The sequence below is a fragment of the Oculina patagonica genome, chromosome 10 (assembly GCF_052425735.1).
Source record: "Oculina patagonica isolate OP01 chromosome 10, crgOcupat, whole genome shotgun sequence".
In the NCBI taxonomy this organism is placed as follows: domain Eukaryota; kingdom Metazoa; phylum Cnidaria; class Anthozoa; order Scleractinia; family Oculinidae; genus Oculina; species Oculina patagonica.
Genome location: NC_135767.1, coordinates 12,739,190 through 12,751,897, shown reverse-complemented (window position 1 = coordinate 12,751,897; position 12,708 = coordinate 12,739,190). Strand labels below are relative to the sequence as shown.

Genomic DNA, 12,708 nt, shown 5'->3' with positions numbered 1-12,708 from the left:
ATAAAAAAACAAAAGCATGGGTCTGTTAAAGTGCCTATGAAGTAAAAAATAATTTTGCTCAATTTGCTTATTTATGTCTTAGTTAGCACGAATATGCGTGTTTAAGAGATCAAAAGCGCTTTTTTCTAGTATTTTTTTAGCCTCGAAGTTTGGATTTCGCAATTTGAAGTGGGTCCTTCTCGCGCGCGGCCAAACGCTCCGGTTTCACCGGAAATGACGTACTTAGTGGTTCTAAAGACACCAGGATTGTGGCGTAAAGAGAGCAAAGAGGGCTGGCGAAAGCTATATTTCGGCTTTTGAGTCAAACTAAGGCAATTGCGCAAACGAAACTGCAACAAATACACTTATTTCCTTTGGTGAAGCTTCGCAGAGTAAATGGAAGCGAAATTTCCATGTGTATCGTAAAGCTATTCGTTCACTTCTGATGAAAACGCAAGAAGAAACGAATTCTGTTCCGTCGGCAGTTCAAGGATCGATGTTCTCAGCACAAGCTCTTCCTTGTCACAAATGAAACGATAAAGTCATGAAGCAAAGATGAAATTTATTAAAAGAGTTACCTCTGTAAAGGATATGGTGGTCTTTATATCATTCTGCCCTGACTAGCCGAAAGAAAGATTTAGCAGTCGCGCCCAGAGTTTCCCGGCGCGCCATAATAAACAAGACGAAGGACTTTATTGAAAGTCTATATGTTACACAGCTGGGTACAGTATACGTGTTATTCTTTTATTATGAGACTTCGTTCCTCAAAATGTAATTTGTATGGTTTGTAGATCGTTTTATCATTCGTAAGGTAGCAGTCGTTTCCTTTCCCAAACACTTGAAAAAGTGATGCATCTGTGAAAGAAGCAAAAGTATGGAATGTAAATTCGACTTGAGTGAGTTAGAAATGCTCGTTTGTTTTCAAGTAGCGCGCTTCTAATGTTATCATTCACGTCTGCATTTCTGGTAGTATTCTATGGTGAATGCACTTTTAAACAATACACTGAGATCTTGCAAAATCTTGGACAAATTTTACGGCTGCCTGTTCACCGGAATTATTTGCCGATAAACACGCACTGTAATCAGGATTTATCGTATCCGGATAAAGACGGTTGAAAATATACCGTAGAGCTAACGAACCATAAAGAGCAACAGAGGAAATTTTTGGTTTCGTTCAAGTCAAAAAGTGCTAACCTTGAGTTTGAAGAAGTGTTATCTTGTCGTGTTGTCAAGTTTAATTATGTCACTCTCACGCTTCGGAGAAATATGTCAGTCTACTGTACTTTCCCACACAAGAACACAATCAAAATGAAAGCGAGCAACTGATCGCTACTTGTATTAAAATCACTAAATCGTGATATAATACCGAATAACCACCGGGATAGGCGTACCGTAACCCGAATTTACACATTCGACAAGCAAGCAACCTCGGCGCGGCAAGCAGCGCTCGTGTCAATTCTGAAGCCCATTGCGACACTGCGAAACCAGTCACAAAATCAAAGCCCGTCGATGTGTGTGCTTTTGGAAACAATAATAATTCTAGCTATTCATTTTTTATAGGGAATTTTTTATTTGAATCTGCTTTGCCAATTAAACTTCGATCATCCTCGTCAACCAGCGCTTGTGTGAAAGAGCGCTTGATCGGCGGTTGGACAGGTCCAACTAACTACAGTTGAACCCCGTTATTTCGAACCGTCAGGGGAAACAAAAAATAGTTCGAAATAGCGGGAGTTCGAAATAGCCGATAGTAAAGGACTGAAGGGCAAATCCAAGGGAAACGGGTTTTAGTTCGAATTAACGGGGAATTCGAAATAACCGAGTTCGAATTAGCGAGGTTCAACTGTACTTCAGTCCATTTAGTGTCACGATATTTCGTTGTGCGATTCTTTTCTGCTAGAAACCCGCTCAGCCAAGTCCGCAGATGGCAACATATCGTTCTTTTCGGACAAGATTTCGATTTATCAACGAAAAAGCAGCAACAATCTCAGCTGAAGTAATGAACTTCACTGTGTATCAACAAAATCTAAGTGTAAACTGATCCGTGGAACCACTAACTACGTCATTCGAGCCAAATTCGTGTCCAGTCTCCGGACCCACTGTTTTGTCTTACCGAGGGCACTTTAGACGGCAAAAAGTCCGATTTCTCTCTCTTTGACATTATTCTTTTTTTAGCTTTTCGGAAAGTACACACAATAAGCTACCAAAAAAAGCAAAAAAGTTTTTTACTTCATAGGCACTTTAATCTTCTATGGGTATGGGGCTCTGCTCTGCGGCCCTTCGCCGCTATTATCGTACATTGTTTGCTGGCATGCCCTTGCTATGTTTTACAGTAGGCCATTAAAATCTTGCAAGGAGCTCAAGCCGTGGTACTTACAGTTTTTAAAGCTTCTTGCGAGACTATTGTCTCATCTCTCGATACAAGAATCGTGTCTCGTGAGACGAGGGAGGGTGGTATTTTACTTTTTAAGTGGTACTGCATGTCAAGACCATAAATTTGTTACATTTTTTTCCATCTTCCAGGCAAAAGGGCAACGCTATGAATATGGTGATTTTGTGCTGAAGTTTGGTCAAGTTTCTGCTGGCTCAAGCTTCAAAGGTCTTGTTATTGAGGTAAACAGACAATTCTTTATTTTTTTCTTGCTGTGATATTTTAAGGTAATTCCTTGTTCATTTTTGCATGGTGCAAAAGCGCAAGCCCAGTAACAACACGACAGCTTTTCCTTTATGGCTAAACTTGCCAGAAAGATGGATGGTCGTTTTCTCATAAACGAGTACAGCAACCCATCATTTTTTCCTTTTATTTTAACTCTAGCAGTTATCCTCTATCTATTGAATGAGTGTAGACAAAAATAAAGGATAACCATGTGTTTCTTAGTTGAATTATGAGGTATCGTAAGCTTTGCACTCTTTTGTGGGTATGGCGACCCCTTCTTTTTATTCTATATTTTGAAACACAATACAGTGGAACCTCGTTAATACGGACACCAAGGGGACAAGTCAAATTGTTAGTATTAACAGGGTGTCCGTATTAAGTGGGGTCTCAGAAAAAAAGTCACGGTTACATGTTTTATCGACACAACAGACGAAGGCAAACGATTTTACGGAAACAAAACGTTGCTTAATTGTACTGTTACTGTAGCAGATGCAAACTGTGAACTCTCTGACTAAAATTAATAGTTTTTTTTTAGTCAGATACTCGAAAATAACTCAGTTTCCTGTGTAACTAAAACTCTCACTGTAACCGTTCTTTAACTCTCCAAACTCATTTCAGAAAGTCGGTAACTTTACTTTGCACGGAAGCTTTTACCTTGCGACACAACCAGGCAGACTGAAGATTCGACAAAACCTTTGCAAGTCACGCCATTAGATTAAGCTATTCTTTGTAATAAAATCGTTTTAACTAGTCTAATTCTGTCATTATTTGATCAGGGTGAAGTAAGCAAATAATCGCGACAGCGAAAATTGACAGTGCACAGAAAAACAATGTCCGTAAAGCGGGGTTGGCAAAATGCAATGTATGACAGTTTGTCACTCGGGACACAGAAAAGTGTCCGTTGCCCGTATTAACGGGTGTCCGTATCAAGAGAGCTAATTTTAGAGAAAATGTATGAGGTTTTTGTCGGGACCAACGAAACTGCCCGTAATACCGGGGTGTCTGTATTGAGCGGGTGTCCATAAAGCGGGGTTCCACTGTATTAAAATGATCAATGGGAGAAAGTTTCAGAGAATTTTCATGTCAATTTTTAAGGGAATAACTTTAAATTTTCCTTTATATTTTGTATAATTTTCAGTTGGAGTACCAGCCCTGTATGGACGTTCAACAGTGCTGGGGTTTGATCAGTGAGTTCCTGTCGAGCTTCATGGATCCTTCATTTACAATTCCTGTTCCTCCCAAATGCAGCAACAAAACCACTGAACTGTTTTGTCCATCAGACACGATACTACAATACATTGAGGTGTTCAACACTTACAGGAAGTCTGCTGGGGCACCTTTGTCTCAGTGATTGTAAATTCGATTTTAGCATTAAATATGTTTGTTATATAAACAAGATGGCAAATTAACAAATTGACGTCAGTTTTTATGCGTCTGTCCTCTTATTGATGATAAATTGCGTCATAACATTGTCAAAGTGTTGTGGATCTACAACACAAAGGTCAACAAAGGTCAAATGCACAAACACAAGTAAACTTGAAACACATCACATTTCTGAAGTTTATACAATCTATCGCAATCAGGGCGCAACTTATGTCTGTAACTTTTCTTCCCTTTTTTTTTGCTTCTGATAACATTAAATAGAATTTCATGGGCTAAAAAAACTGACAGTTTGACAGCACCCGCTAATCACGCCAATCTCTCGTATCAATTAAAATTGTATGTGTCTGTTCTCTTATTGATGATAAAAATTCGCCAATCAGCGCGCGAGAAATCAATCAGTTATTGTAAAATGTTACATCACCGGGTGTTATTTTATTTATGGCTGGGGATGGGGTACTTAAAAATTCATACCGTGATACCGGGAGGCTCCGCCCAGTGACAGAGAGAAAATGGAGAGAAAATGGCACCCCTTTCATATACCTTCAAAAGGGTTACTGCATCTCTTTTCTAAATTTTTCACTTGAATGACATTTAAAAATACTCAAACGTACCTACACCAACAGCTTGAAAAAGGTACCACTTTTGGAGCGAAGCCTGTCAGTATAGTCCATTATAGGGAGTAGGGACACTTTTCATTTTTTTTTAAACTTTGACATTTCGCAAGTCCCCAAACTACACATAAAACCTGCTCTTATGGGTTTAGAGTGATTTTCGATGAGTATCGTAGAACCATAACCAAAGTAATCACTTACGGCGGGTTTTTACTAACGACGGAGTCGGAGTCGTAATCATAATCAGAGTGTTAGTGAAAATCAACCGACAGAATCCTAAGCAGAGTTCGGATTTTGCTTATGACTCCGTCGCTTTTGATCCAATGCAAACCAGATTGTCGGAGTCGCAAAGCAGAAAAGAGAGACCTTACGCAATGATGACGTCGCCAAGGTCGACGTCGTCGGGAGTCTAATGGAGCCGTCGACGTTCTGATCGCCGGCGTCGCATTTCGCGATACTTACGCAAGCAGTCATGCGTACGCCGCAGAGGCGGGAGTTTCAAGTTGGCGGGAGTTTGTAGTCACCATATTCGCAGCTCTTGTAACTGATTCGCATCGAAGATGGCAAAGCTACGAGATACCAGAGACTGTCTTTTGTTAAGTTTTGATCAAAACATCATAGACGATGAAGAATTCATTCTCCTTTATGAAATGAATTCTTCGAAAAACCCGGATTTCCCGTACTGGAAGTATGAGCCGTTTGACTTGGATTGTTTATCCGACGAAGAATGCAAAGCTGAATTTCGTTTTTGGAAAAACGATATTTATCTGCTGAAAGAAGTCATGCAATTACCTGATGAGATAATCTGCTATAACAGATTGGTTGTTAGTGGGGTCGAGGCACTTTGTATTTTGTTAAAACGATTTGCCTACCCTATTAGATACAGTGATATGTGCCCAAGATTTGCTAGACCTGTTCCACAGCTTAGTATGATTACATCAGAAGTGATGAATTTGGTGTACAACCATCACAGCTACCGCCTGACAAGCATGCAGCAGGACTGGCTTTCTCCTGCGAGTCTTCAGAACTATGCTGATGCGATTCATAATGCTGGGGCTCCCTACACCAACTGCTGGGGTTTTGTTGATGGAACAGTCAGGCCAGTTTGTAGACCTGGGACTTTACAAAGGATTTTATATAATGGGCACAAAAGAGTGCATGCAATAAAGTTTCAGTCAGTGGTTGCTCCAAATGGCCTGATAGCAAACTTGTTTGGTCCTGTTGAAGGGCGTCGCCATGATAGTGGTATGCTTCGTGATTCAAATCTCCTAACACAGTTACAGCTTTATTCTCATTCACCTCATGGAGACCCATTGTGTATTTATGGAGATCTGGGATATCCCTTGCGGCCACAACTACAAGCACCCTTTAGGGGATTGCACCTAACTCCACTTCAGCAGAATTTTAATACATCAATGAGTCAAGTTAGAACCAGCGTGGAATGGGTCTTCGGGGACATTATCAATTACTTTAGTTTTCTTGATTTTAAGAAAAACTTAAAAATTGGATTAAGTGCAGTGGGTAAAATGTACATTGTTTGTGCCCTTTTAACTAATGCTCGCACATGTTTATATTCTTCGACCACTGGCAGTTATTTCAACTTAGACCCTCCCTCATTACAAGATTATTTTTCATAATGAAATGTAAGTCACATAGCCAGGCTAGCCTAATTGATCCTTTCAAGCTGCAATACAGGTTTCAATACTTTAGGGCAAATTGAGACAATTACAAATCATTTAAGTTTGTACTTATATTTACTTGTCCAGTTAAACCTGTAGCAATTACCTATAATTGACTGTTACCTATATATAACACACAAAAAATCTTGTAAACAACCGTAAGTAACAACTGTAAGTCAGATGGCCTGACATTAGTTTTGTGAGCTTAGTACTTAAGCCAGTCAGTGCTAAATGAAAGGCAACGAGTCAAACCCTGTATAGAGTTTCAGCTTGTATATTTCGAACTAGCTCTGGATTTTGGTTATATTTTAAATTATTCAAGAAATCATAAGTTAATGTTACATTTTAAACATCCTTCACTCTTGATATCATTTTATTTAGCAGATAAAAAAATATTTTGCAGTATTTTACTAGATTGCAGTTCCAAAACAGACAAACTACAAGTCACAGTGGCTGTGTGGTTTTTGGTGAAAGTATGTCATTATACAGAAAAAGTTAAAATAATGGTACAAATTTTGACATTTTGTTCTGAGACAAAAACAAACTATTGTATAACCTTTGCAAACTTCATGTATTACAGAAATAAAAGTTGCAGAAGTCCTCTCATGTATGGTAGCTGTGCACATGTTTTGTCAAGGGTTGCACTATCTTGACTAAATTGCAGTCATGGGATTACAAAATTGCCTGTTGGGGGGTGAGTGATTTCTACAGATCACAAAAACCATAGCCTTGAAAATTGTAAAATAAATTAAAAATTTCTGAAATCTTCAACCCCCCTCAAACACAAACTTGAATTGACATGGCTTATTGTCACTGCTAAAAATATAATTTTATTGATGAATCCTTCCTTACAAAGTTCTTGTAAACAATTACTTAAAGTAGCAACACACATCAAAGAATCAAATTCTGATAAATGCTTATAACAACAACACTGCTTACAAAAGAGTGATAAGCATTGACTCTGGTTAACAACAACTACATTAGTTTAAGTTATAAAGTACATCAAAGTTCCATAACTCAAGCCTTGCCCTAAAAGGTAGGCTTCAAAATGAACAGGTTACATGAAACATTTCAAAATACCTAAGCCAGGAACTTAGTTCTTAGACATCTTCTCCAGCAGAGTAAATAAAAGTTGTGACTGTTGCTGCTGCATTTGTTGTTGCTGTTGTGCTTGTTTCATCTGCATCTGCTGGTATTGCTGTTGTTGTTGCATCAGCTGCTGCTGTAAGCTAAGCTGCTGTGCTTGAAAATGCTCAAACATTTTCTTCATATTCTGAGAGGTTGAATTTTGCTTCCGAATGGCTTCAAGCTGCATTTCTTTTTGATATTCCATGTCTTGCCGTTTAAGCTGCATCTCTTCCTTCCTCAATTCGAATTCTTTTTCTGCTTTGGTTTGCAGGTACATCATGGTTTCAGTTCCACTTTTTCGTGGCTTTTTCTTTGAGGTCAAGCAATCATCTTTTTCTTCCCCATGCCGTTTTTGCGTTTGTCCCAGGGATTCCAATGCTTTCTGGCGAACTTCCTCTGCCTTTTTTCGATCAAGTAATTCCTTGCCCTGCTTTTCTTTTGTTTCTTTATCATGGCTGCTTAAAGCCTCCTCTGTTTCCTCGAGTATGTTTTCATGGAGTTTATCTAGTTCGGTCTCATCTGTAGTCGAGCCGCTCTCACTCTCTTGTGCTCTCATCTTTTTCTTGTGCTTATCTAACAGCACTCTGTATCTATCTCTCACCGATTTCTGATTCACTGTGAAAGATATTTCTTCAACAGCACATAAATCATTGGCAATACTAGTCCAAGCATTTCCACTGTGAGTACTCCCCGATTTAAACTGGTAAGGTTTGATGAATAAAATTTCGCGACAAAGATACACGTCGTGCATCTCGGACCACTTCATCGCACCACTACAAAAAGAACACAAAAAGATGTTGATAGCATGTACTCTTGTTTTACTGGTGCCCAAGAGAACCGATACAAAAGACAAAATAATATAGTCAGCTTCCTTTACAAGGCGGTCTTCCAACTCAACATTCACTGTGAATACATACATGTTTATGGTCAAATGACGGGAATTTTTGCGAAGTTCCACTTGAGAAATCCTTAATTACTCAAAAAGCATTATGCCATCAGAAAGCTCACCTTTTCTTAGCAGTTTGAGCGTCTTTTCCTTGCTTGCCTTCCGCTGCCATGTTTTCCTCTGCGACGACTTCAAACCCGCCAGTTTCGCGACGGCGTGTGTTGGCGACGTCTTAGAATAATTAGGTAAAATATGCACGCATGCGCGTTACGCCTAAATTAAGTCACGCACGACGTCGACATTGGCGACGTCGTCATTGCGTAAGGTCCCTAAGAAGTACTCGCAGGGCCTGAGAACAAGCATTCTGATTGGTTTGTTCTTCCACCTCTGCTTGCGATTCCGACAATCTAGTTTTCACTGGATCATAAGAGACAGAGTAATAAGCGGATTGGAAGAAAATGGAAACGTTTTGATTCATCCGACTCGGATTCGTTCCAGCTTATGACTTTGCTTATGAATCCGATTTTTGAAATCCACTAGTTTGTAGGCGCTCTTACGATTCCAACTACGACTCTGTCGCTAGTGAAAACCATCCTTTACATGTAGCTAGCACAAGGCCCTTGAAAACTTGTGTGAGCGATTCACGATTGGTTTTGGTTTTACCTCTGATTGTCGAGAAAGTGGCGCAAGTTTTATTAAAAACTAATCACTAAGCGTTGTATTGCAACACCAAAGCAAACGCGTATTTCTTTCGTCACTCAAGTGAAAACCGTTCTATAACTGAAACTCAAAAATCAGTCGGACACTTTAAAATCTTTATTGAAATCACTACAGTGTGTTTGACATGCATCATTGTCATTTTTTATCATCACATATTACTGCATGCAAAATAGCAACAAGCTCTCTCCATATTCTTGTGGCTGACACTCAAACGCATAGTTTTCACTTGGCTAAGAGCTTGAGCGACCAACAATCGGCTTTGATGACTGCTACTCTACAAGTCTTGGTTTGTCTCATCTGCTGGGAAAGAGAAATAATATTGAAATCTTGGGAGTGAACGGGTTAATGTGAATTTTGGAGTCCTGGGAAAAACAATCTGAGTCCTGAAAAAGCCCTGGAAAATTGTTTGTGAAAAAAGGGTATAAAACCAGTGTAAAAAAAAAAAAAAAAAAAAAAAAAACACAGTGACCGCGAGCCAGGGATCGAACCGTTAGGCCACCAGGTTTCCCATTGCTTAGGGTTATGCGAGACGCATGATAAAAACATCTCAGGAACCACGCAAATGCGCAAGGATACAGAACGGCATCATAGACAAGACAGACAATAGCAGGCCTTTTTTCGAATTTTTCCGATCGCCGTTTTTTAAATTATTCTGATCGCATTCTGCTCACCAAAAAAGATTTAAATTATTTAGGAATTGCACCTGTAAAAGCTAAAGCGTAGTGCATTGCAAACCTTTTAAAAAAATATTTTACCTGTATGTTACATGTGTAATTTTTCATGGAAATCAGATACATTCTCAGGTGAAACGTTTTGCACTAAACCACATTTTGAAACATGCATTCAGGCTCAACTCAATCAGAAATGGCCTGTATTTTCTTACAAAATTTTACGTTCAAAATCGTAATTAACAAGTATGTATTGGATATGTAAATTTCTACAAGAAACCACGGAACGGACAGCTCAAAGTAAAGGAGATTTAAGTGAATGGACAGTACTTTTTTATTTCCACTACTTTTTCTGTCAAAGTATAAGACTGGTATTCACGTTTTTGTATTCCAACTGGGACGCTCAAAGTGTCAGGTGAAAAAGAAGAAGAAACCTTAACTTCATGGATCATTTTGTGTGTTTTTTTGTTTGTAATTAAAATAAATGTTACCTTGCAACAGTCGTAATTACTCCGTAGGTTTATATTTGCCACAAGCAGTCTTTTCACACAGGCATCCATACGAGTTCTTTTCGTAAAAACTGTACCACTCTTCACCCTCTTTACAGTCCGGTACGCGGACTGGAGGACACATTGGAAAGCAGGGGCTTGGAGGGTAGTCTTCATTACAGATACACAGCATGGTACAATCCTCACTAGGGACCAGTTCATCCACCGGGTAAGAGACTCCTTTGTGATGACAGACCTACAAGAAAAAGACCGAGACCGGCTTACAAAACCTAAAAATCAAACCACCCCATTGAATTAAATACTAAGAAATCTTTTCTCAGAGCTTGTCATGCCTGCATGGCAAAGTGCATATAATGTCTTAAGAGATCGCTGGCCTAGTACACTGACGAAGATGCTTCGTTATTAATAAACAAAACAAATAAATGTCTTTAGAGATGGCTCTCCTAGTCCAAGATGTTTCGTTATTAATCATAGTAATAATTAAATACAAAACTCACAGCAAGAACAAAACTTGATCGGCTGTTGGGCGAATTTTTTTTAAAGAAAATTGTTGTGCTTTCTGCTACTGGACGGCGTTCCTTTTTTTGACTGAATATTACTATTATTTCTGTCCGATACAGATAGTTGTGATCAACTGTGAACAGGCTTCACTTTGTCTGATTTTCTTTCGATTTATTCCTCGAATTTAATTTTTTTATTGACGTGGTTAAAGATAACAGAATTTCGTGTCGTCCAACTCGGTCTGTAATCATATGGATGATTCCGATTATAAAACAGACCGACTTCGACTCCTATTGCTAATATATCGCTCTCGTTATACTTAACATCGCTAAGTCGTGGTCAGTGACTGTATTTAATGCGTATTTACCTTCGTTGAGGACTGCACAGGATTATTCTGGGCTTCAGTCATTCCAGTGAATACCATGAGGCATATCAAAAGTAGTGAAACAGTTTTTGAAACCATGTTGAGAAGTTAACCTAATACAAACGGCAAAATATTCGCAAAACGCGCTCAGATTAGCGGCACTGCTGATTCGATATTTACTAGCTAGCGAGATAAAGGTTCTATAAAAAGAGGTAGCTGCCCCATTCGGAAGTTACCACGCATACAGACTCGATGGAACTGACAGCGAACAGACAGATGTCTCCGGGAATCGTAATAAGGCACGAAACCCACGCGCATATTAGTGATAGAACAAAGCTTTGGCAAACAAGATTAATCGTCGCCGAGGAGACTTTATCGGGGTGCTGGAATGTATGATCATTTTTTAGCATAGGGCACAGGCTAGTTGAGAAGAACACGCAAGTTCGCGTGAGACAGCAATACAGAAAGGCTATAGCTATATTGTTTAGTTAGATCAGTAGAATCCGGCGCTATCCCCCACCCGGGGGCAAGGAACTAAGAGATATCAGTAGGATTTCATACGGGAAAAAAAGTAATTCTTAATGTGGATTATTTCTTGTTAAAAGGGCTTTATCATCGATTTAACCAGAGTTTTCAACAGCCAAAATTTACATTTGTGTCGCAGGAAACCTAAAAATAACAACCCATTTTTATTACAAATTGCTATATTAGAGCACTAGAATTGTTAACAAGCGTCTTTGGCTGCGGATGGCTCAGATGAAAATGGATTGTAACTTGAAAAATAAAGGCTCACTATTCCTTAAGTTGTTCAAAGATAATGTTTTTTATGGGCTACGTTGCCAATGACTAATTTCAGAACAGTTTGGACCAAAAATCGCGAAATCCTTGTGACGTAGATCCTTAAAGTGAGCGAAATTCAGCGACTTAATGGGTCATAAATTTCCTGACGAAACTGGTGTCAGTTTGTTTGTGCCTAATTGTAAAATAACAGTTTTCTATAAAAGAAGATATCAGTCGGCCTAATTAGAAACTATCAAAAAACCGGAAGTCCGGAAAATAGAGCTCCACTATGATTGAGACTTTAATTAAAATTAATTAAACAAATTTGTTTAATAGTATAAAACCTTGACAGGAGAAAAGAAAAATGGCAGTATGTTTGCAATGTGTCTGTCGCTTTTCTAAACACTGGATTTCATTAGCGACGGATGCGTAGCCGGAGTCGTAATTGGATTCGTAAAGGCCTGTTTATACAGAGCACGACCGCGACCACGAACGCGTCCATTACGTCTTTCCCCGCGACTATCCGCTGGAAAGTTCGCACGCACAGAAAGCGATAAAATTGGCGTTTTGACAGCTGCACTGTGTGCTTCGCTGCACCATCTCATTAAAATGGCAGCGTCTTGAAAATCTGAAGAGCCTTTATCATATAAAACTGGTGTTTTTCATCTGCAACAATTGGCATTCAGTTTTGGCTGTTGGCAATTTTAGACATTTTAGCTTGCAGTTAATATTCTTAAGCATACCGCGTGAAATCTGGGCCGAGTAACACGAAAACAAAGGAACACAAGAAATAGTTCTTGCGACCATTGCCTAAAATTTGCTAATAGGCGCGTTCGTGCGCGTTCGT

At 39.2% G+C, this 12,708-nt stretch overlaps 3 protein-coding genes across 4 annotated transcripts in view; 2 read left to right on the top strand and 1 right to left on the bottom strand.

Moving 5' to 3' along the window:
* LOC144629195 (mediator of RNA polymerase II transcription subunit 20-like) overlaps positions 1 to 4,179 on the top strand; it is a 316,942-nt gene extending 312,763 nt beyond the window's left edge. Inside the window, exons 5-6 of the mRNA XM_078487414.1 lie at positions 2,500 to 2,589; positions 3,771 to 4,179. Coding sequence (XP_078343540.1) covers positions 2,500 to 2,589; positions 3,771 to 3,983 — 303 coding nt within the window. The 3' untranslated portion in view covers positions 3,984 to 4,179. The remainder of the gene's footprint in view (positions 1 to 2,499; positions 2,590 to 3,770) is intronic.
* LOC144629091 (uncharacterized) overlaps positions 1 to 6,967 on the top strand; it is a 209,956-nt gene extending 202,989 nt beyond the window's left edge. The window contains exon 2 of the mRNA XM_078487278.1: positions 4,989 to 6,967. Coding sequence (XP_078343404.1) covers positions 5,187 to 6,263 — 1,077 coding nt within the window. The 5' untranslated portion in view covers positions 4,989 to 5,186 and the 3' untranslated portion in view covers positions 6,264 to 6,967. The remainder of the gene's footprint in view (positions 1 to 4,988) is intronic.
* A 2,153-nt stretch (positions 6,968 to 9,120) lies between these two features.
* LOC144629236 (uncharacterized) lies at positions 9,121 to 11,283 on the bottom strand. 2 transcript variants are annotated; one of them, XM_078487472.1, is made up of 3 exons: positions 11,085 to 11,283; positions 10,199 to 10,451; positions 9,121 to 9,339 (listed from the first exon to the last, which is right to left on the bottom strand). In XM_078487472.1, exons 1-2 carry the CDS (start codon positions 11,178 to 11,180, stop codon positions 10,215 to 10,217), a joined length of 333 nt encoding a protein of 110 aa, XP_078343598.1. In that variant the 5' UTR covers positions 11,181 to 11,283; the 3' UTR covers positions 9,121 to 9,339; positions 10,199 to 10,214. The 2 variants fall into 2 exon arrangements, with proteins under 2 accessions (XP_078343598.1, XP_078343597.1); XM_078487471.1 differs by having other exon boundaries at positions 9,121 to 9,336; positions 11,085 to 11,280.
* Positions 11,284 to 12,708: the final 1,425 nt, after the last annotated feature.

Bases quoted from the DNA above. Each gene is read 5' to 3' on its own strand.
- LOC144629236 (XM_078487472.1), bottom strand. From the start codon at position 11,180: ATGGTTTCAAAAACTGTTTCACTACTTTTGATATGCCTCATGGTATTC. The intron at 10,452-11,084 runs GTAAATACGCAT...TTTTTCTTGTAG, and splicing joins CTGTGCAGTCCTCAACGAAG to GTCTGTCATCACAAAGGAGT.